This window comes from Physeter macrocephalus, chromosome 4 (assembly GCF_002837175.3).
Source record: "Physeter macrocephalus isolate SW-GA chromosome 4, ASM283717v5, whole genome shotgun sequence".
Classification (NCBI taxonomy): domain Eukaryota; kingdom Metazoa; phylum Chordata; class Mammalia; order Artiodactyla; family Physeteridae; genus Physeter; species Physeter macrocephalus.
This window is the reverse complement of record NC_041217.1, coordinates 141,683,857-141,706,104: the sequence shown is the minus strand read 5'-3', so window position 1 is coordinate 141,706,104 and position 22,248 is coordinate 141,683,857. Positions and strand designations below refer to the sequence as shown.

The following is a 22,248-nucleotide window of genomic DNA, read 5'->3' as shown; positions in this document are numbered from 1 at the left end:
TGTTCTAAATTTATTTAATTTTGTGTGTGTGTGTGATATAAGGGCCTCTCACTGCTGTGGCCTCTCCTGTTGCAGAGCACAGGCTCCGGATGCACAGGCTCAGTGGCCATGGCTCACAGGCCCAGCCGCTCCGCGGCATGTGGGATCTTCCCGGACCAGGACACGAACCCGTGTCCCCTGCATCGGCAGGTGGATTCTCAACCACTGCACCACCAGGGAAGCCCCTATTTAATTTTTATTCCTTCTTATTGTTCTGCTCTTTTTTTTTTTTTTTTTGCCATGCCATGTGGCTTCCAGGATCTTGGTTCATGGGCTTGGGGTGTTGGGTCTGAGATCCTGTGGTGGGAACACAAAGTCCGAACCACTGGACTAACAGAGAACCTCAGACTCTAGGGAATATTAATCAGAGTGAGGTCTCCCAGAGCTCCTCATCTCACCACCAAGACCCAGCTCTACCCAAGTGTCTGCAAACCCCAGTGTTGGAAGCCTCAGACCAAACAACCAGTAAGACACAGTTCCACCCATCAAAAAAAATGAGACAACAAAAAAAATATGTTACATATGGAGGAGCAAGGTAAAAACCTACAAGGCCAAACAAATGAAGAGGAAATAGGCACCTACCTGAAAAAGAATTCAGAGTAATGATAGCAAAGATGATCCAAAATCTTGGAAATAGAACGGAGGCACAGATCAAGAAAATACAAGAAATGTTTAACAAAAGCCTAGAAGAACTAAAGAACAAACAAACAGTGATGAACAACACAATAACTAAAATGAAAAATACACTAGTAGGAACCAATAGCAGAATAACCGAGGCAGAAGAAAGAATAAGTGAACTGGAAAATAGAATGGTGGAAATAACTGCCAAGGAGCGAATAAAGAAAAAAGAATGAAAAGAATTGAAGACAATCTTAGAGACCACTGGGACAAGAATAAATGCACCAACATTTGAATTATAGGGGTCCCAGAAGAAGAATAGAAAGAGAAAGGATCTGAGAAAACATTTGAAGAGATTATAGTTGAAAACTTCCCTAACATGGAAAAGGAATTAGCCACTCAACCCCAGGAAGTGCAGAGAGTCCCAGGCAGGATAAACCCAAGGAGACACATGCCAAGACACATAGTAATCAAATTGACAAATATTAAAGACAAAGAAAAATTATTAAAAGCAACAAGGGAAAAATGACAAATAACATACAAGGGAACTCCCATAAGGTTAACAGCTCATTTCTCAGCAGAAATTCTACAAGCCAGAAGGGAGTGGCATGACATATTTAAAGTGATGAAAGGGAAGAACGTACAACCAAGATTACTCTACCCGACAAGGATCTCATTCAGATTCGACGGAGAAATTAAAACCTCTACAGACAAGCTCAAGCTAAGAGAATTCAGCACCACCAAACCAGCTCTACAACAAATGCTAAAAGAAATTCTCTAAGTGGGAAACACAAGAGAAGAAAAGGAACTACAAAAACAAACCCAAAACAATTAAGAAAATGTACTAGGAACATACATATCAATAATTACCTTAGGGATTCCCTGGTGGCACAGTGGTTGAAAGTCTGCCTGCCGATGTAGGGGACGCGGGTTCATGCCCCGGCCCGGGAGGATCCCACATGCCACGGAGCAGCTAGGGCCATGACTCATGGCTGCTGAGCTTGCATGTCCGGAGCCTGTGCTCCACAACAGGAGAGGCCACAGCAGTGAGAGGCCCGCGTACTGAAAAAAAAAAAAATTGCCTTAAATGTGAATGGATTAAATGCTACAACCAAAAGACACAGACTGGCTGCATGTATACAAAAACAAGACCCATATATATGCTGTCTACAAGAGACTCACTTCACACCTAGGGACACATACAGACTGAAAGTGACGGGATGGAAAAAGATATTCCATGCAAAAGGAAATCACAGGAAAGATGGAGTAGCAATTTCATATCAGATAAAATAGACTTTAAAATACTGTTACAAGCAATAAGGAAGGACACTACATAATGATCAAAGGATCAATACAAGAAGAAGATATAACAATTATAAATATTTATGCACCCAACATAGGAGCACCTCAATACATAAGGCAAATGCTAACAGCCATAAAAGTGGAAATTGACAGTAACACAAAAAGAGTGTGGGACTTTAACACCCCACTTAAACCAAAAGACAGATCATCCAGACAGAAAATAAGGAAATACAAGCTTTAAATGACACAATAGACCAGATAGATTTAATTGATATTTATAGGACATTCCACCCGAAAGTGGCAGAATACACTTTCTTCTCAGGTGCACATGGAACATTCTCCAGGATAGATCACATTTTCCAAGGTCACAAATCAAGCCTCAGTAAATTTAAGAAAATTGAAATCATATCAAACATCTTTTCTGACCACAATGCTATGAGATTAGAAATCAATTATAGGGAAAAAAACTGTAAAAACACAAATACATGGAGGCTAAACAGTGTGCTGCTAAATAAGCAAGAGATCACTGAAGAAATCAAAGAGGAAATTTAAAAATACATGAAACAGATGACAGTGAAAAAAAGCAGTTTTAAGCGGGAAGTCTATAGCAATTCAATCTCACCTCAAGAAACAAGAAAAATCTCAAATAAAAAATCTAACCTTACACCTAAAGCAACTAGAGAAAAAATAACAAACAAACAAAACCAAAGTCAGTAGAAGGAAAGAAATCATAAATATCAGAGCAGAAATAAATGACATAGTAACAAAGAAAACAATAGCAAAGATCAACAAAACTAAAAGCTGGTTCTTTGAGAAGATAAACAAAATTGATAAATCTTTAGCCAGACTCATCAAAAAAAAAGGGAGAGGACTCAATAAAATTACAAATGAAAAAGCCACAGGTGAATTCTATCAAACATTTAGAGAAGAACTAACACCTATCCTTCTCAAACTCTTCCAAAAAATTGCAGAAGGAGGAGCACTCCCAAGCTCATTCTACAAGGCCAACATCACCCTGATACCAAAACTAAAAATATCACAAAGAAAGAAAATTACAGACCAATATCACTGATGAATATAGACGCAAAAATCCTCAACAAAATATTAGCAAACAGAATCCAACAACACATTCAAAGGATCATACACCATGCTCAAGTGGGATTTATCCCAGGGATGCAAGGATTCTTCAATATATGCACATCAACCAATGTGATACACCATATTAACAAATTAAAGAATAAAGACCATATGATCATCTCAATAGATGTAGAAAAAGCTTTTGACAAAATTCAACACCCATTTATGATGATAACTCTCCAGAAAGTTGACATAGCGGGAACCTATCTGAAAGTAATAAAGGCTGTATACAACAAACCCACAGCAAACATCATTGTCAATGGTGAAAAACTGAAAGCATTTCCTCGAAGATCAGGAACAAGACAAGGATGTCCACTCTCACCATTCTTTTTCAACATAGTTTTGGAAGTCTTAGGCATGGCAATCAGAGAAGAAAAGAAATAAAAGGACTACAAATTGGAAAAAAAGAAGTTAAACTGTCATTGTTTGCAAATGACATGATACCATACATAGAATATCCTAAAGATGCCACCAGAAAGCTGCTAGAGCTAATCAATGAATTTGGTAAAGTTGCAGCATACAAAATTAATGCACAGGAATCTCTTCCACTCCTCTACACTAACAACAAAAGATCACAAAGAGAATTTAAGGAAACAATCCCACTTACCATTGCAATAAAAACAATAAAATACCTAGGAATAAACCTACCTAAGGAGGCAAAAGACCTGTATGCAGAAAACTATAAAACACTGATAAAAGAAATCAAGGTGACACAAACAGGTGGAGAAATATACCATGTTCTTGGATTGGAAGAATCAATATTTTGAAAATAACTATACTACCTAAAGCAATCTACAGATTCAATGCAATCCCTATCAAATTACCAATGGCATTCTTCACAGAATTAGAACAAAAAAATTTACAGTTTGTATGGAAACACAAAAGACCCCAAATAGGCAAAGAAATCTTGAGAAAGAAAAGTGGGGCTGGAGGATTCAGGCTCCCTGACTTCAATTATACTACAAAGCTACAGTAATCAAGACAGTATGGTACAGGCACAAAAACAGAAATAGAGATCAAATGTACAGGATAGAAAGCCCAGAGAAAAACCCACACACCTGTGGTCACCTAATCTATGACAAAAGAGACAAGAGTATACAATGGAGAAAAGACAGTCTCTTCAATAAGTGGTGCTGGGAAAACTGGACAGCCACATGTAAAAGAATGAAATTATAACACTCCCTAACACCATACACAAAAATAAACTCAAAATGGATTAAACACCTAAATGTAAGATTGGACACTGTAAAACTCTTAGAGGGAAACATAAGAAAAACACTCTTTGGCAAAAATCACAGCAAGATCTTTTTTGACCCACCTCCTAGAGTAATGAAAATAAAAACAAAAATAAACAAATGGGACTTAATTAAACTTAACAACAAAGGAAACCATAAACGAGACGAAAAGACAACCCTCAGAGTGGGAGAAAATATTTGTAAATGAAGCAATGGACAAAGGATTAATCTCCAAATTATACAAACAGCTCATGCAGCTCAATATCAAAAAAACAAACAACCCAATCAAAAAATAGGCAGAAGAACTAAATAGACATCTCTCCAAAGAAGACATACAGATGGCCAAGAGGCACATGAAAAGATGCACAACATCACTAATTATTAGAGAAATGCAAATCAAAACTACAATGAGGTATCACCTCACACTGGTCAGAATGACCATCATCAAAAAATCTACAAACAATAAATGCTGGAGAGGGTGTGGAGAAAAAGGAACCCTCTTGCCCTCTTGGTGGGAATGTAAATTGATACAGCCACTGTGGAGAACAGTATGATGGTTCCTTTAAAAACTAAAAATAGAACTACCATATGACCCAGCAATCCCACTACTGGGATATACCCTGAGTAAACCATAATTCAAAAGGACACATGTACCCTGTGTTCATTGGAGCACTATTTACAATAGCCAAGAGATGGAAACAACCTAAAAATCCATCGACAGATGAATGGATAAAGAAGATGTGGTACATATATACAATGTAATATTACTCAGTCATACATAAAAAGGAACGAAATTGGGTCATTTGTAGAGGTGTGGATGGACCTAGAGTCTGTCATACAGACTGAAGTGGGTCAGAAAGAGAAAAACAAATATTGTATATTAACTAATATATGTAGAATCTAGAAAAATGGTACAGATGAACCTATTTGTGGGCAGGAATAGAGATGCAGACACAAGAACCGATGGGTGGACATGGGGGGAAGGGGAGTGTGGGATGAATTGGGAGATTAAGATTGACATATATACACTACCATGTGTAAAATAGATAGCTAATGGGAACCTGCTGTAAAGCACAGGAAGCTCAGCTCGGTGCTCTGTGATGACCTAGATGGGTGGGCTGGGGGTGGGAGGGAGGGAGGTCCAAGAGGGAAGGGATATATATATACATATAGCTGATTCACTTCATTGTACAGCAGAAACTAACACAACATTGTAAGGCAGTTATACTCCAATTTAAAAAAAAAGTCATTCAACTGGATGAGACTAACCAGGGAGTGATTGTTTAAAGAGAAGAACATAGGACTGGTCTTCAGCTCACCAATATTAGACATATAGAAAAAGAGTAGGAAGAATCATCAACATCTGAGAAGGAAAAGCAGAAAGATGTGTGGTGTCAAAGAAGTCAAAATTAGAAAATGTTTCAAGAAGGAGGCAATGACCAGTTATGTTAAAGGCTGAGAAAGATGAGGATAGACAAATAAGTTTTGGAATAGCAACATGGAAGTTATTGGTAGCCTTGAACAGTTTTGGTGGAGTGATGTGTTCAGAAGCTTACTTTTGTCTAAAGTACAAGAGAAAATTCAGACAAATGTATACATCCTTTTAAGAAGCTTTTTTTTTTTTTGATGTTGGGGAGTTGCTGAAAGGGGCAGAAACTGGAAGAAAATGTGAGGTCAAGGAAGGATTGTTTTGTTTTGGTTTTTTTCCTTGAAAGACGGTAGACATGCTTGATATCTCCCTCTCTCTTTCCCACCCCTACTAAATTTGAACCATCACCAAGTTCTATTTATTTTAATTCATTAATTGCTCAGATCTATCCATTTCTCTCCATTATCATTGCCACTACCTTATCCAACTTATCGTTATCCCTCACATAGTCCTACAGAGTTATAACTGACCCTTTATCTTCACTATACTCCTCAGTTAATCTCTTCTTCACACTTCAGCCAGATATTTTCCAAATGCAAATCTGATCAAGTCACCCCACCCTTCCACCCCAATCCCACTACATTATAAAGGACTTGCTATTGCTTTTAGGATGAAGACAAAGTCACATGACTTTTAAAGCCCTACGTGGTCTGCCCATGCATACGCTCCAGTTTCATCTCCACCTTCCCTCTTGCTTTCTGTGCTTCTGCTACACTGTCCTAATCTGGCCACTAGGTCTTTGCACTTGATATTCTCTCTGACTAGAATATTCTCCTACAACTCCCCTCCTCAACTACACTCTATCTAATAACTACTCCCATTTCTTCAGATGCCTAATTCAATCATCTCATCCTCAGAAAAGCCTTCCCTGACCTCTCTAACCAAGTTAATTCCCTTTCTTATATACTCACAGAGTAGCAGGTAGCTTTCCTTGATAACACTTTCCACAGTTGTTAATTTTTCATTTTCTTTTGATTGTTTTATTAATACCTGTCTTCCTTGCTAGTGTTTAAGTTCCATGAGAACAATGACAGTTCCATAAGTATAGTGGCTGTGCTTTTTTTCCCCTGCCACTGTATATACAACACCCAGAATAATGCATGGCGCATAGTAAGTACTTGGTAAATATTTGTTAAGTCAATTGAATTCAATAAATGAATGAATTTTAATTGTTAATACCGCAATAAGTAACATAATATGATCTCTTGAATTAATTTGGAAAATTTCTAGTACCTCGGAAAGAAGAAAAGGCAATCAGCATTATTTTTTAAATTGTTAAGTTTAGAATTACTATTAGAAACCACATTCCTTTATACTTAACTGTCTTTGATCAGCTTTGATCAGTTTACTTGCTGCTTCATTGTTTCTAACCCTCTCTCAAAATTACTTGTGGCTGCATGCATAAAGATCACAGGTACTCTTCCCTTGTAAGTCATTAGTTTCAATTCAGTTTCCTTCTACTTACTTTTGCCAGAGACATTATTAAATATAAAATTGGCCACTGAGTTCCACTTCATTTAATTTCCTTTGCCATTAAAGGCAAATCTATGAAAAGACTAATTGACATTAAAGTCGATTAATTATCTCACAACCAGAGAGAAGGTTATCAAAAACTGATGGCTAATCTTCAAACTGGAAATATTAACCCTGCAAAGAAGTAGCTTAATTTATGTTCTATGAACAAAATAGGTGTAATGAAATCAGTAACATATGAAAAGGGAATATATAAGTTGATTTGTGCTTTTAAAAATAAATATATAATATATTCTGATTTTAAAACGTTTATGTAGAACTGTTGGAAACAGAATAATTTTGTTTTATAATTCATGTTTAATAACATTCTCTATAAAATATTTTTCAGAGAAATATTTCAAGATTCCAAATTTAAAACAATTGATGAGAGATGCAGACAAAGACCATCAAAGGCAAAGATTAAATCTCATTCTCAGTGTGTTTTTATTTCTCGAAATTTTCATACTGGAAATTTCCAATTACAGGTAGTGTGTAATATTTTATAGCAATGTTTTCAAATAATTTCTTTTGACACCATGTCATTAGCGTTGTCTTTAAATTATTTAAATTATCCACTATTATTTTTAAATTTGAGGGACAATAACAGATGCTAAATTTAAATTACCCAAACTAGTTAGAGTTTATATTACAGGAAACTGAAAGACTAAATGAAAATGTCTCCTTCTACAGTTTCTTCTCTGTATCTCTAGCCTGAGAACCTGTATTCCCCATATTGGAATTGTTACAGGGTTGAAGATAAATGGCATAAAAAAAAAAAAGCAAAAATTGCCAAGCCTATCAGAAGAAAGAGATTTGGAGATAAGAGGATACTCAGATAACCAAATAACCTAACCAAACCAACTAATTGAAATTAAATACAAAATACTAGTTGAAATTTATAAGGGTTTATTAAGGCTTCATTACATTCTGAGCTCTGGGCCCTACCTACTGAGGATAGTAAATACAAACCCTACCTTAAAAGTGCTAGTGTAGTACAAGTGGGAAAGGCAGACACATAATTAACTTTCTGTTATATGGCATCAAAAGAGTTGTATGGACAAAGTAAAACAAGGGAGACACCAGTAGAAATTTAAAACTATGATATAGCTAAACAATGCATTATTAAATTTTATATGTTTTGGACTCCATGTCTAATATAGTCTTCCCTTTTTCTATTACATTTCTGAGACTCATCCAGGTTGGTGCATATACCTATCGTTCATCATTTTTTATTGTTATATCATATTCCATTGTATTAATATATCAAATTTTATGTTATGGACATTTGAGTTGTTTTCAGTTGGTTTTTTTAATGGAAATTTCCATAGGGAATGTACCTAACAGTAGAATCACTGACTCATGGGATTTGTGCATGTTTAATATTATTAGATAACTTCAAATTATTTTCCAAAGTAGTTCTGTCAATATACATTCCCCTCAGGCATTCATAATTGCTAGGATTGCCCCATATCAACAAATACTGATGTTTTTAAGCTCCTAAATTTTTAACCATCTGATGGATGTGTAATAGTATCTCACTGTAGTTTTTTCTTAATAGACGTAATTTTTTCAAGCAGTTTTAGGTTCACAACAAAATTGAGAAAAAAATATAGAGTTCTCATATACTCCTTGTCCCCATACAAGTGCAGCCTCCTCCACTATCAACATCGTGCACCAGAGTGGTACACAAACAATAAATGCTGGAGAGGGTGTGGAGAAAATGGAACCCTCTTGCCCTGTTGGTTGGAATGTAATTTGATACAGCCACTGTGGAGAACAGTATGATGGTTCCTTTAAAAACTAAAAATAGAACTACCATATGACCCAGCAATCCCACTACTGGGATATACCCTGAGTAAACCATAATTCAAAAGGACACATGTACCCTGTGTTCATTGGAGCACTATTTACAATAGCCAAGAGATGGAAACAACCTAAAAATCCATCGACAGATGAATGGATAAAGAAGATGTGGTACATATATACAATGTAATATTACTAGCTGATTCACTTCATTGTACAGCAGAAACTAACACAACATTGTAAGGCAGTTATACTCCAATTTAAAAAAAAAGTCATTCAACTGGATGAGACTAACCAGGGAGTGATTGTTTAAAGAGAAGAACATAGGACTGGTCTTCAGCTCACCAATATTAGACATATAGAAAAAGAGTAGGAAGAATCATCAACATCTGAGAAGGAAAAGCAGAAAGATGTGTGGTGTCAAAGAAGTCAAAATTAGAAAATGTTTCAAGAAGGAGGCAATGACCAGTTATGTTAAAGGCTGAGAAAGATGAGGATAGACAAATAAGTTTTGGAATAGCAACATGGAAGTTATTGGTAGCCTTGAACAGTTTTGGTGGAGTGATGTGTTCAGAAGCTTACTTTTGTCTAAAGTACAAGAGAAAATTCAGACAAATGTATACATCCTTTTAAGAAGCTTTTTTTTTTTTTGATGTTGGGGAGTTGCTGAAAGGGGCAGAAACTGGAAGAAAATGTGAGGTCAAGGAAGGATTGTTTTGTTTTGGTTTTTTTCCTTGAAAGACGGTAGACATGCTTGATATCTCCCTCTCTCTTTCCCACCCCTGCTAAATTTGAACCATCACCAAGTTCTATTTATTTTAATTCATTAATTGCTCAGATCTATCCATTTCTCTCCATTATCATTGCCACTACCTTATCCAACTTATCGTTATCCCTCACATAGTCCTACAGAGTTATAACTGACCCTTTATCTTCACTATACTCCTCAGTTAATCTCTTCTTCACACTTCAGCCAGATATTTTCCAAATGCAAATCTGATCAAGTCACCCCACCCTTCCACCCCAATCCCACTACATTATAAAGGACTTGCTATTGCTTTTAGGATGAAGACAAAGTCACATGACTTTTAAAGCCCTACGTGGTCTGCCCATGCATACGCTCCAGTTTCATCTCCACCTTCCCTCTTGCTTTCTGTGCTTCTGCTACACTGTCCTAATCTGGCCACTAGGTCTTTGCACTTGATATTCTCTCTGACTAGAATATTCTCCTACAACTCCCCTCCTCAACTACACTCTATCTAATAACTACTCCCATTTCTTCAGATGCCTAATTCAATCATCTCATCCTCAGAAAAGCCTTCCCTGACCTCTCTAACCAAGTTAATTCCCTTTCTTATATACTCACAGAGTAGCAGGTAGCTTTCCTTGATAACACTTTCCACAGTTGTTAATTTTTCATTTTCTTTTGATTGTTTTATTAATACCTGTCTTCCTTGCTAGTGTTTAAGTTCCATGAGAACAATGACAGTTCCATAAGTATAGTGGCTGTGCTTTTTTTCCCCTGCCACTGTATATACAACACCCAGAATAATGCATGGCGCATAGTAAGTACTTGGTAAATATTTGTTAAGTCAATTGAATTCAATAAATGAATGAATTTTAATTGTTAATACCGCAATAAGTAACATAATATGATCTCTTGAATTAATTTGGAAAATTTCTAGTACCTCGGAAAGAAGAAAAGGCAATCAGCATTATTTTTTAAATTGTTAAGTTTAGAATTACTATTAGAAACCACATTCCTTTATACTTAACTGTCTTTGATCAGCTTTGATCAGTTTACTTGCTGCTTCATTGTTTCTAACCCTCTCTCAAAATTACTTGTGGCTGCATGCATAAAGATCACAGGTACTCTTCCCTTGTAAGTCATTAGTTTCAATTCAGTTTCCTTCTACTTACTTTTGCCAGAGACATTATTAAATATAAAATTGGCCACTGAGTTCCACTTCATTTAATTTCCTTTGCCATTAAAGGCAAATCTATGAAAAGACTAATTGACATTAAAGTCGATTAATTATCTCACAACCAGAGAGAAGGTTATCAAAAACTGATGGCTAATCTTCAAACTGGAAATATTAACCCTGCAAAGAAGTAGCTTAATTTATGTTCTATGAACAAAATAGGTGTAATGAAATCAGTAACATATGAAAAGGGAATATATAAGTTGATTTGTGCTTTTAAAAATAAATATATAATATATTCTGATTTTAAAACGTTTATGTAGAACTGTTGGAAACAGAATAATTTTGTTTTATAATTCATGTTTAATAACATTCTCTATAAAATATTTTTCAGAGAAATATTTCAAGATTCCAAATTTAAAACAATTGATGAGAGATGCAGACAAAGACCATCAAAGGCAAAGATTAAATCTCATTCTCAGTGTGTTTTTATTTCTCGAAATTTTCATACTGGAAATTTCCAATTACAGGTAGTGTGTAATATTTTATAGCAATGTTTTCAAATAATTTCTTTTGACACCATGTCATTAGCGTTGTCTTTAAATTATTTAAATTATCCACTATTATTTTTAAATTTGAGGGACAATAACAGATGCTAAATTTAAATTACCCAAACTAGTTAGAGTTTATATTACAGGAAACTGAAAGACTAAATGAAAATGTCTCCTTCTACAGTTTCTTCTCTGTATCTCTAGCCTGAGAACCTGTATTCCCCATATTGGAATTGTTACAGGGTTGAAGATAAATGGCATAAAAAAAAAAAAGCAAAAATTGCCAAGCCTATCAGAAGAAAGAGATTTGGAGATAAGAGGATACTCAGATAACCAAATAACCTAACCAAACCAACTAATTGAAATTAAATACAAAATACTAGTTGAAATTTATAAGGGTTTATTAAGGCTTCATTACATTCTGAGCTCTGGGCCCTACCTACTGAGGATAGTAAATACAAACCCTACCTTAAAAGTGCTAGTGTAGTACAAGTGGGAAAGGCAGACACATAATTAACTTTCTGTTATATGGCATCAAAAGAGTTGTATGGACAAAGTAAAACAAGGGAGACACCAGTAGAAATTTAAAACTATGATATAGCTAAACAATGCATTATTAAATTTTATATGTTTTGGACTCCATGTCTAATATAGTCTTCCCTTTTTCTATTACATTTCTGAGACTCATCCAGGTTGGTGCATATACCTATCGTTCATCATTTTTTATTGTTATATCATATTCCATTGTATTAATATATCAAATTTTATGTTATGGACATTTGAGTTGTTTTCAGTTGGTTTTTTTAATGGAAATTTCCATAGGGAATGTACCTAACAGTAGAATCACTGACTCATGGGATTTGTGCATGTTTAATATTATTAGATAACTTCAAATTATTTTCCAAAGTAGTTCTGTCAATATACATTCCCCTCAGGCATTCATAATTGCTAGGATTGCCCCATATCAACAAATACTGATGTTTTTAAGCTCCTAAATTTTTAACCATCTGATGGATGTGTAATAGTATCTCACTGTAGTTTTTTCTTAATAGACGTAATTTTTTCAAGCAGTTTTAGGTTCACAACAAAATTGAGAAAAAAATATAGAGTTCTCATATACTCCTTGTCCCCATACAAGTGCAGCCTCCTCCACTATCAACATCGTGCACCAGAGTGGTACATTTGTTACAACTAATGAACCTACACTGACACATCATTACCTAAAGTCCATTGTTTACATTAGTATTCACTCTTGAATCCTACATTCTATGGGTTTTGACATATCTATATATATATAGAGAGAGAGAGACAGACAGACACACACACACACACACACACACAGAGAGAAACAGGAACAAAGAGACAGAGAGACAGAGAGACAGAGATGTATGCACCATCATAGTATCAGACACAATAGTTTTACTACCCTAAAAATCTTGTTCCATCCCTGTTCATCCTTCCCTCCAACCAGTGATTGTTTAGCTGTTTCCATAGCTTTTTTTTTTGTTTTTTTTTTGTTTTTTTTTTTGTGGTATGCGGGCCTCCCTCTGCTGCGGCCTCTCCCGTTGCGGAGCACAGGCTCCGGACGCGCAGGCCCATCGGCCATGGCCCATGGGCCCAGCCACTCCGCGGCATGTGGGATCCTCCCAGACCGGGGCGCAAACCCGGTTCCCCTGCATCGGCAGGCGGACGCGCAACCACTACGCCACCAGGGAAGCCCAGTTTCCATAGTTTTGCCTTTTCCAGAATGTCATATAGTTGGAATCATACAGTATGTAGCCTTTTGGGGCTTCTTTCTTTTATTAATATGCATTTAAAGTTCTCTCTGTCTTTTCAAGGCTTGAAAGTACATTTCTTTTTGGTGCTGAATGATATTCCATTGTATGGATCTACTTCAATTTATTTATCCACTCACTTACTGAAGGACATCTTGGTTGCTTTCAAGTTTTGGCAATTATGAATAAAGCTGCTATAAACATTCATGTGCAGGTTTTTGGGTGGACATGTATTTTCAACTCATTTGGGTAACTACCAAGAGCATGATTGCTGGATCAAATGGTAAGAGGTGTTTAGTTCTGTTGCCAAACTGTCTGCCAAAGTGGCTGTACCATTTTGCATCCCCAGCAACGAGTGAGAGTTCCTGTTGCTCCACATCCTCCCCAGCACTTGGTGATGTCAGTGTTTTGGATTTTTGCCATTATAATAGGCATATAGTAGTTTTCTGTTGTTTTAATTTTCCCTTTCCCTAATAATATATGATGCTGATAATCTTTTCATATGTTTACTTGCCATCTGTATATCTTCTTAGGTGAGGTGTCTGTTCAGATCTTTTGCTCATTTTTAAATTGGGTTGTTTGTTTTCTTATTGTTGAGGTTTAAGAGTTATTTGTATATTTTTAATAAGTCTTTTATCATATATGTCTTTTGCAAACACTTTTACCCAGGCTGTGGCTTGTCTTCTCATTCTCTTGATATCTCACTGTAATTTTAATTTATATTTTCCTGCTAAAAAATGAGGTGATTGTCTTTTCTAAAGTTCATTGGCCATTATGGTTTTCTTTTATTTAAAATGTCTGTTCAAATCTTTTACCTCTTTTTCTATTAGCCTTTTTATTATAAAACTTTAAAAGTTTTATATTAATATAAATGGATTATATTAATATGGATACCTAATCCTTTCTCAGTTATGTTCATTTTGATATCTTCATTTTGTGGCTTTTATTTTCACTATTTTTTAAAATTGAAATATAGTTGATTTACAATATTGTGTTAGTTTCAGGTGTACAGCAAAGTGATTCAGCTTTTACATATATAATATATGTATTATTTTCCAGATTCTTTTCCATTATAGGTTATTAGAAGATATTGAATATAGTTCCCTGTGCTATTCATTAAATCCTCATTGTCTATCTATTTTATATATAGTGGTGTATATCTGTTAACCCCATACTCTTAATTTATCCCTCCCCCCCACTTTTTCCCCTTGGTAGTCATAAGTTTGTTTTCTATGTCTGTGAATCTGTTTCTGTTTTTGTTTCACTATTTTATGGTGTGTTTTGATGAATAAAACATTCTTTAATTTTTAAGGTAACCTAATTTCTCAGCCTTTTCCTTTAATATTTATTTCCTTCCTTACTCCAAAGTCATAAAGATACTCCTCTATGTTGCCATCTAAGAGTTTTATAGTTTTGACTACATAGATCTTTAATCAATCTAGAATTGATTTCTGTGTTTGGTGTAAATAGCAAGCCAATTTCACTTCTTTTCCATATGTTTGCCCAACTGCCTAGTAGCGTTTACGGAAATTCTTTTGGAATTTTGAGGGGAACTGCAGTGCAGTTTTAGATCAATTTGGGAAAAGCTGATTCTTTATAATATTAAGTTTTCTAATCCATGAACATGTTGTTTCTCTGTATTTACTACATATGTTATCTTTAATATCTTTCAATAAAGCTTTACAATTACTTTTATAAAAGCCTTGTACATCTTACACTAGCTTTTTTTAAATTTTATTTTTTATTGAAGTATAGTTGAATTACAATGTTGTGTTAATTTCTGCTGTACAGCAAAGTGACTCAGTTATACATATATATACATTCTTTTTCATATTCTTTTCCATTATGGTTTATCACAGGATATTGATTATAGTTCCCTCTGCTATACAGTAGGACCTTGCTGTTTATCCATTCTATATATACCAGTTTGCATCTGCTAATTCCAAACTCCCAATCCAACCTCCTTCTACCCTATGATAGCTTTTATTACAGGAAATTTTATATGTTTATGCTTTTATGGTATGATTTTTAAGTAAAGTATTTTTGAATGGTTTTTGATTTACAGGAAAGTTGCAAAGGTAATACAGTATAGAGGTATCTTGTACTTCACCCATTTTTCCCTGACGTTAAAAATCATTTTACCATGGGCTTCCCTGGTGGCGCAGTGGTTGTGTGTCCGCCTGCCGATGCAGGGGAGCCGGGTTCGCGCCCCGGTCTGGGAGGATCCCACGTGCCGCGGAGCGGCTGGACCCGTGAGCCATGGCCGCTGAGCCTGCGCGTCCGGAGCCTGTGCTCCGCAATGGGAGAGGCCACAGCAGAGGAAGGCCCGCATACCACAAAAAAAAAAAATAAAAAATAAAAAAATCATTTTACCATGATACATTTGTCAAAACTAAGAAACCAACATCGTTACATCACTATTAACCAACCTTCAGACTATTTGGGTTCACGAGTTCTTACATGAATTTACTTTTACTCTTTCAAGACCTAATCCAGGATACCGCATTGCATTTGTCTGTAATTTCTTCTGCTCTGTGACTGTATCTCAGTCTCCTTGTTTTACCTGAGCTTTACAGTTTTGAGGAGTACTGGCCATATATTTTGTAAAATATTCCTCAATTTGGATTTATCTGATGTTTTTCTCATTATTATACTGGGGTTATGGATTTGGGGGAAGAATAACACTGAAGTGAAATTGATATGATTTTTTAAATATTTTATTAATGTATAATTACCTACAATAGAATGCAAGACCTTAGATGTTCCACTCAGTAAATCCTGACAATGGTATATACATTTAAACAACACCAAAAACAAGATACAGAATATTTTTATCATCTGAAAAAGTTCCCTCATGTCCCCTTCCAGTCAATTCCTCTAACCATCCCGTGTAAGCACTTTCTGATTTATATCAACAAAGTTTAGTTTTAATCTGTTCCTAGATTTCATACAAATAAAATTGTATGATATATACCTTTTACATATGGCTTTCACTAATACAAATTTTGGGGATTCACCCATGTTACTGTATGTGTTAAAACTTTGTTCTTTCTATTAATAAGTAGTATTCCATTGTATGAATATACAATAACATGTTTATATATTCTCTTATTGATGGACATTAGTGTTGTTTCCAGTTTTTGACTAGTATCAATAAGACTGCTGTAAATATTTATGTACTTTTAGTAAACATACATTTTCATTTTTCTTGGAAAAATACCTGACCATGGAATTGGTGGGGCTTGGGTAGACATATGTGTATCCTTATAAGAAGTTTCCAAACAAGTTTCCAAAGTGGTTATATCTTATTTCACTCCTGTCAACAACAAATGAGTGTTCCAGTTGCTTCACATCCTTGCCAACATTTGGTGTTATTAGTATTTTTACATTTTAGCCATTTTAATGGATGTGTAATGGCATTTCAGTATGCTTTTAATTTACATTTTTCTGATAACGAAAGATGTTGAGCACCTTTTCATGTGTGCATTGGCCAGTTGCATATTTTTTATTTTTTTGTGACCTGCCTTTTCAAGTTTTTGCTTATTTAAAAAATTTTTTTAGTGATTTTGTTTTGTTTGTTTTTTAACTTAGTGACTTGTAGGAGTTCTTAATACAATTTGGAATTAGTCTATTGTAAGATATATATGTTGTGAATGGTTTTTTCCAGACCATGGCTTGTCTGTTCATTTTTATAATGGTATCAGTTGGTAGGCAGAAATTTTTAATGTTGATAAAGACCAATCTATGATTTTTTTCTTTTAAAAGAAATCTGTATCCTGTCTAACAAATATTTATCTAAGTTTGCAAAAATATTCTATATTTTTTTTATCTTTGCTCTATAGTATTGAGTTCTATGTTTAGGTCTATAAGGTAGAAGTAAAGTTTCATCATTTTCTATGATGATATCCAGTTGTTCCAGAAAATTTTGTTGAAAAGATATTCTTTCCCCATTGAACCAATTAGTCACTTTGAATGAAAATCAATCTATTGTATATGTGTTGGTTTATTTGCTGAACTATCTTTTTTTCAGTGAACTATTTGTCCTTAAACAATACTATACTATCTTGATTATTGTAGCTTTATGTCATGGAATCAACTTTATTCTTCTTCGTTCAAGAATATTTTGGCTATTCTAGGTGCTTTGTTTTTCCATATAATTTAGAAAGCAGCTTGTTTAGTTTTTCAAAACGGCCTGCTTGAATTTTTATTGAACTGCCATTGAATCTATAAATCAATTTAGGGAGAATGGATATCTTAATATTGATTCTTCTATGAGGATAATATTACTCTACTTTTTTTTCCTAGTGTTTTTTTTGGCTGCATTGGGTCTTTGTTGCTGTGCATGGGCTTTCTCTAGTTGTAGCGAGCAGGGACTATGCTTCATTGCAGTGCATGGGCTTCTCATTGCGGTGGCTTCTCTTGTTGTGGAGCACGGGCTCTAGGCGTGTGGGCTTCAGTAGTTGCAGCATGCAGGCTCAGTAGTTGTGGCATGCGGGCCCTAGAGCACACGGGCTTCAGTAGTTGTGGCACGTGGGCTCAGTAGTTGCAGCTTGCAGGCTGTAGAGAGCAGGCTTAGTAGTTGTGGCGCACAGGCTTAGTTGCTCCGCAGTATGTGGGATCTTCCCGGACAAGGGATCAAACTCGTGTCCCCTGCATTGGCAGGCAGATTCTTAACCACTGTGCCACCAGGAAAGTCCCACTCTACTTTTATTGACTTCTTTAATTTAAATTTATTAATTTAATTTGTTGAGGTGTTCTTTTATTTTAGTTAGTGGTTTTCAATATAGAAGTCCTTCACATTTGTTTTAGTTTTATTTATAGTTATTTTTATGCTATGGTAAATAGTATTGATTTTAAAATTTTATTTTCCAACTGTTTGTTGTTAGTAAATATAAATACAATTGATTTATCTTATCTTATTCTGAATTACAGACCAAAAAGTTGCAGAAAAATTACAAAGATGTCCTGTATACCCATCACCCACTTCCCCCAATGACATCTTATATAAGTATACTTTATGAAAAGTATACTTTATACTTAAGTATACATTATCAAAACCAGGAAATTTAGGCTACAGACCTAACTCAAAGATTACCAGTTTATGCATGTACTCACTTTTTGTTGTTTTTATATATAATTCTATGACATTTTATCATAGGTATAGGTTTGTATAACCACCACGACAATCAACATACAGAAGAATTGTTCCATCACCATAAAGGAACTCCCTCATACTACCCTTTATAGTCACTCCCCCCTCCCTTTCCCTAACCTCTGGCAACCACTGATCTGTTCTCCATCGCTATAATTACTTCATTTCTAGAATGTTATATAAATGGAATCATATAGCATATGGCCTTTTGAGCTTGGCTTTTTTTCACTTAGCATAATGCCCTTAAGATCCCTCCATATCATTGCATGTATCAATAGTTTTTTCCTTTTTTATTGCTGAGTAGTGTAACATTGTGTGGATATATCACAGTTTGTTTAACCATTTATCCATTGAGGAATATTTGGGTTGTTTCCATTTAGGAGCTATTACAAAATAAGGATGCCACGATCGTTTGTGTATAGGCTTTTTGGAAAACATTAGTTTTAGTTTCTCTAAAATAAATGCCCAGGAATGCAGTTCCTGGATCATGTGGTAAATATGTTTAATTTTTAAAGAAATTTCCAGATTGATTTCCAGATTGTACCATATTACATATTCACCAGTAATGTATAAGAGAATCATGTTTTTGCATCCTCTTTATCATTTGGTACTTAGCAGCATTTTAAACTTTAGCCATTTAAATGTGTTTCGTGATTTTAATTTGCATTTCTTTAACGGGTCGTGATGTTGAACAGCTTTTCATATTTTTAATTTTTTTGCCATCCATATATCTTCTTAGGTGAAGAGTCTCTTCAAGTCTCTTGTGCATTTTCTAATTGGATTATCTTTCTATTTAATTTAGAAAGTATATTCTGGATACAAGTCTTTTTGTCAGATATGTGATTTACAAATATTTTCTCCCATTTGATGACTTGTGTTTTCATCCTCTCAAAATGAAAAACAGCATAAGTTTTAATTTTGGTAAAGTCCAATTTATCCATTTTACCTTATTGTTTTGTTTTTATTGAAGGACGGTTGATTTACAGTGTTGTATTAATCTGCTGTACAGCAAAGTGATTCATTTATACATATATAGACATTCTTTTTTTATATATTCTTTTCCGTTACAGTTTACCATAGGATATTGAATATAGTTCTCTGTGCTGTACAGTAGGACCTTGTTAATCCATTCTACATATGAAAGCTTACATCTGCTAACCTCAACCTCTCACTCCACCCCTCCCCCAACCCCCTCCCCCTTGGTAACCACTAGTCTGTTCTCTATGTCTGTGATTCTGTTTCTGTTTCATAGATAGGTTCATTTGTGTCATATTTTAGATTCCACATATAAGTGATATCATATGGTATTTCTCTTTCTCTTTTTGACTACTTCACTTAGTATGATAATCTAGTTGCGTCCATGTTGCTGCAAATGGCTTTATATTTTGTTCTTTTTTATGGCTGAGTAGTATTCCATTATATATATATATATATATATATATATATATATATACCACATTTTCTTTATCTATTCATCTGTCAATGGACATTTAGGTTGTTTCCATGTCTTGGCTATTGTGAATAGTACTGCTATGAACATAGGGGTGCATGTATTTTTTTGAATCATAGTTTTGCCCAGATACATGCCCAGGAGTGGGATTGCTGGATCATATGGTAATTCTATTTTTAGTTTTCTGAGGAACCTCCATACTGTTCTCCATAGTGGCTGCACTGACTTACATTCCCACCAACAGTGTAGGAACGTTCCCTTTTCTCCATACTCTCTCCAGCATTTGTTATTTGTAGACTTTTAAATGATGGCCATTCTGACTGGTGAGAGGTGGTACCTCATTGTAATTGATTTGCATTTCTCTAATATTAGCACTGTTGAGCATCTTTCATGTGCCTATTAGCCATCTGTATTTCTTCTTTGGAGAAATGTCTGTTTAGGCCTTCTGCCCATTTTTCATTGGGTTGTTTGCTTCCTTGTTGTTGAGTTGTATATTTTTCCTTTTTGAATCATGCTTTAAGTGTCATGTCCAATAACTCTTAGTCTAACCCTAGGTCCCAAGGATTTGTTTCTAAGTTTTCTTCTAAAAGTTTCTTAGTTTTAGGTTGCTTTGTTTTATATTTAACAGCTTTATTGAGATATAGTTCACATACCATACAATTTGCCTTTTTAAAGTGTCTAATTCAGTAGTTTTTAGATATTCACAGAGTTATAGAACCATCTTCACAATCAGTTTAGGACACCTTTATCACCTCAAAAAGAAACCTTGTACCTTTAGCAATCACTGCCCCTCCATTTTCCTCCAACACTCCTAGGCCTAGACAACCACTAATCTATACTTTCTGTACCTATAGATTTGCCTATTCTGGAATTTCTTATAAATAGAAATATACAATATAAGGTCTCTTGTATCTGCCTTTTCATTTAGCATAATGTTTTCAAGGTCCATCTGTGTTATTGCATATATCAATATCTTATTCTTTTTCATGGCTGAATAATATTCCATTGTGTGTGGATATATCACATTTTGTTTATCCATTTATCAGTTGAAGGACATTTGAGTTGTTTCCACTTCTTGACTATTATGAATAATGTCACTATGTATATTTGTATACAAGTTTTTGTGTGGGTATATGTTTTCATTTCTCTTGGGTATATACCAAGGAATGGAAACACTGTGTCATATGGTAACTCAATGTTTAATCTGTGAAGAATTGCCAGACTGTTTTCCAAAGTGCCTGCACCATTTTATATCCCCACAAGCAGTATATGAAGATTATATTTTGTGACACCCTTGTTAACCCTTGTTTTTAACCTGTCTTTTTTATTATAGTTATCCTAGTGGACATCAAGTGTTATCTTGTCATGGTTTTTTGGTTTTGGGGTTTTTTTTTGCAGTACGCGGGCCTCTCACTGCTGTGGCCTCTCCCGCCGTGGAGCACAGGCTCTGGACATGCAGGCCCAGCGTCCATGGCTCACAGGCCCAGCCACTCCGCGGTACGTGGCATCCTCCCGGACCGGGGCATGAACCCGCATCCCCTGCATCAGCAGGCGGACTCTCAACCACTGCACCACCAGGGAAACCCTGTCATGGTTTTGATATACATTTCCTTAAAGCCTAATGACGTTGAAAATACCTTCATGTGCTTATTGGATATTTGTATATCTTCTTTAGAGAAATATCTATTCAAAGCTTTGTCCATTTTTTTAATTTGGGCTATTTGTCTTTTTGTTGTTGAGTTTTAAGTATTCTTTATATATTCTAGATACATATCCTATATCAGATATATGATTTGTAAAAATTTTCTCCCATTTCGTGAGTTGTCTTTTCTTCTTATGGTGTTGTTTGAAGAACCAATGTTTTTAATTTTCTTGAGTCCAGTTTACCTATTTTTTTCTTTTGTTGCTGTGTCTTTGGTGTCATATCTATAATCATTCCTTAATTGAGGTCATAAAGATTTACACCTCTGTTTTCTTCTAAGAATTTAATAGTTTTAGCTCTTATATTTAAGTGTCTGATCCATTTTGAGTTAGTTTTTTGTATATAGTATGAGGTATGGGTCCAACTTCACTTATTTGCATGTATAAACCTAGTTGTCCCAACACCATTTGTTGAAAAGAGTATTCTTTTCCTATCAAATTGTCTTAGTGCTCGTGTCAAAAATCAACTGACTGTAAATATGAGCATTTATTTCTGGAATCTTAGTTCTATTCCATTGATCTCTATATCTATCCTTATACCAATACCACACTGTCTTCATTGCTATAGCTTTGTAGTAAGTTTTGATATCAGTAAGTTCTCCAACTTTGTTCTTCTTTTTCA

General features: G+C 35.0%; 1 protein-coding gene across 1 annotated transcript in view; it reads left to right on the top strand.

Moving 5' to 3' along the window:
• Nucleotides 1–22,248, top strand: part of C4H1orf185 (chromosome 4 C1orf185 homolog) — a 40,336-nt gene that overhangs the window by 12,517 nt on the left and 5,571 nt on the right. Inside the window, 1 exon segment of the mRNA XM_007113816.3 lies at nt 7,622–7,757. Coding sequence (XP_007113878.3) covers nt 7,622–7,757 — 136 coding nt within the window.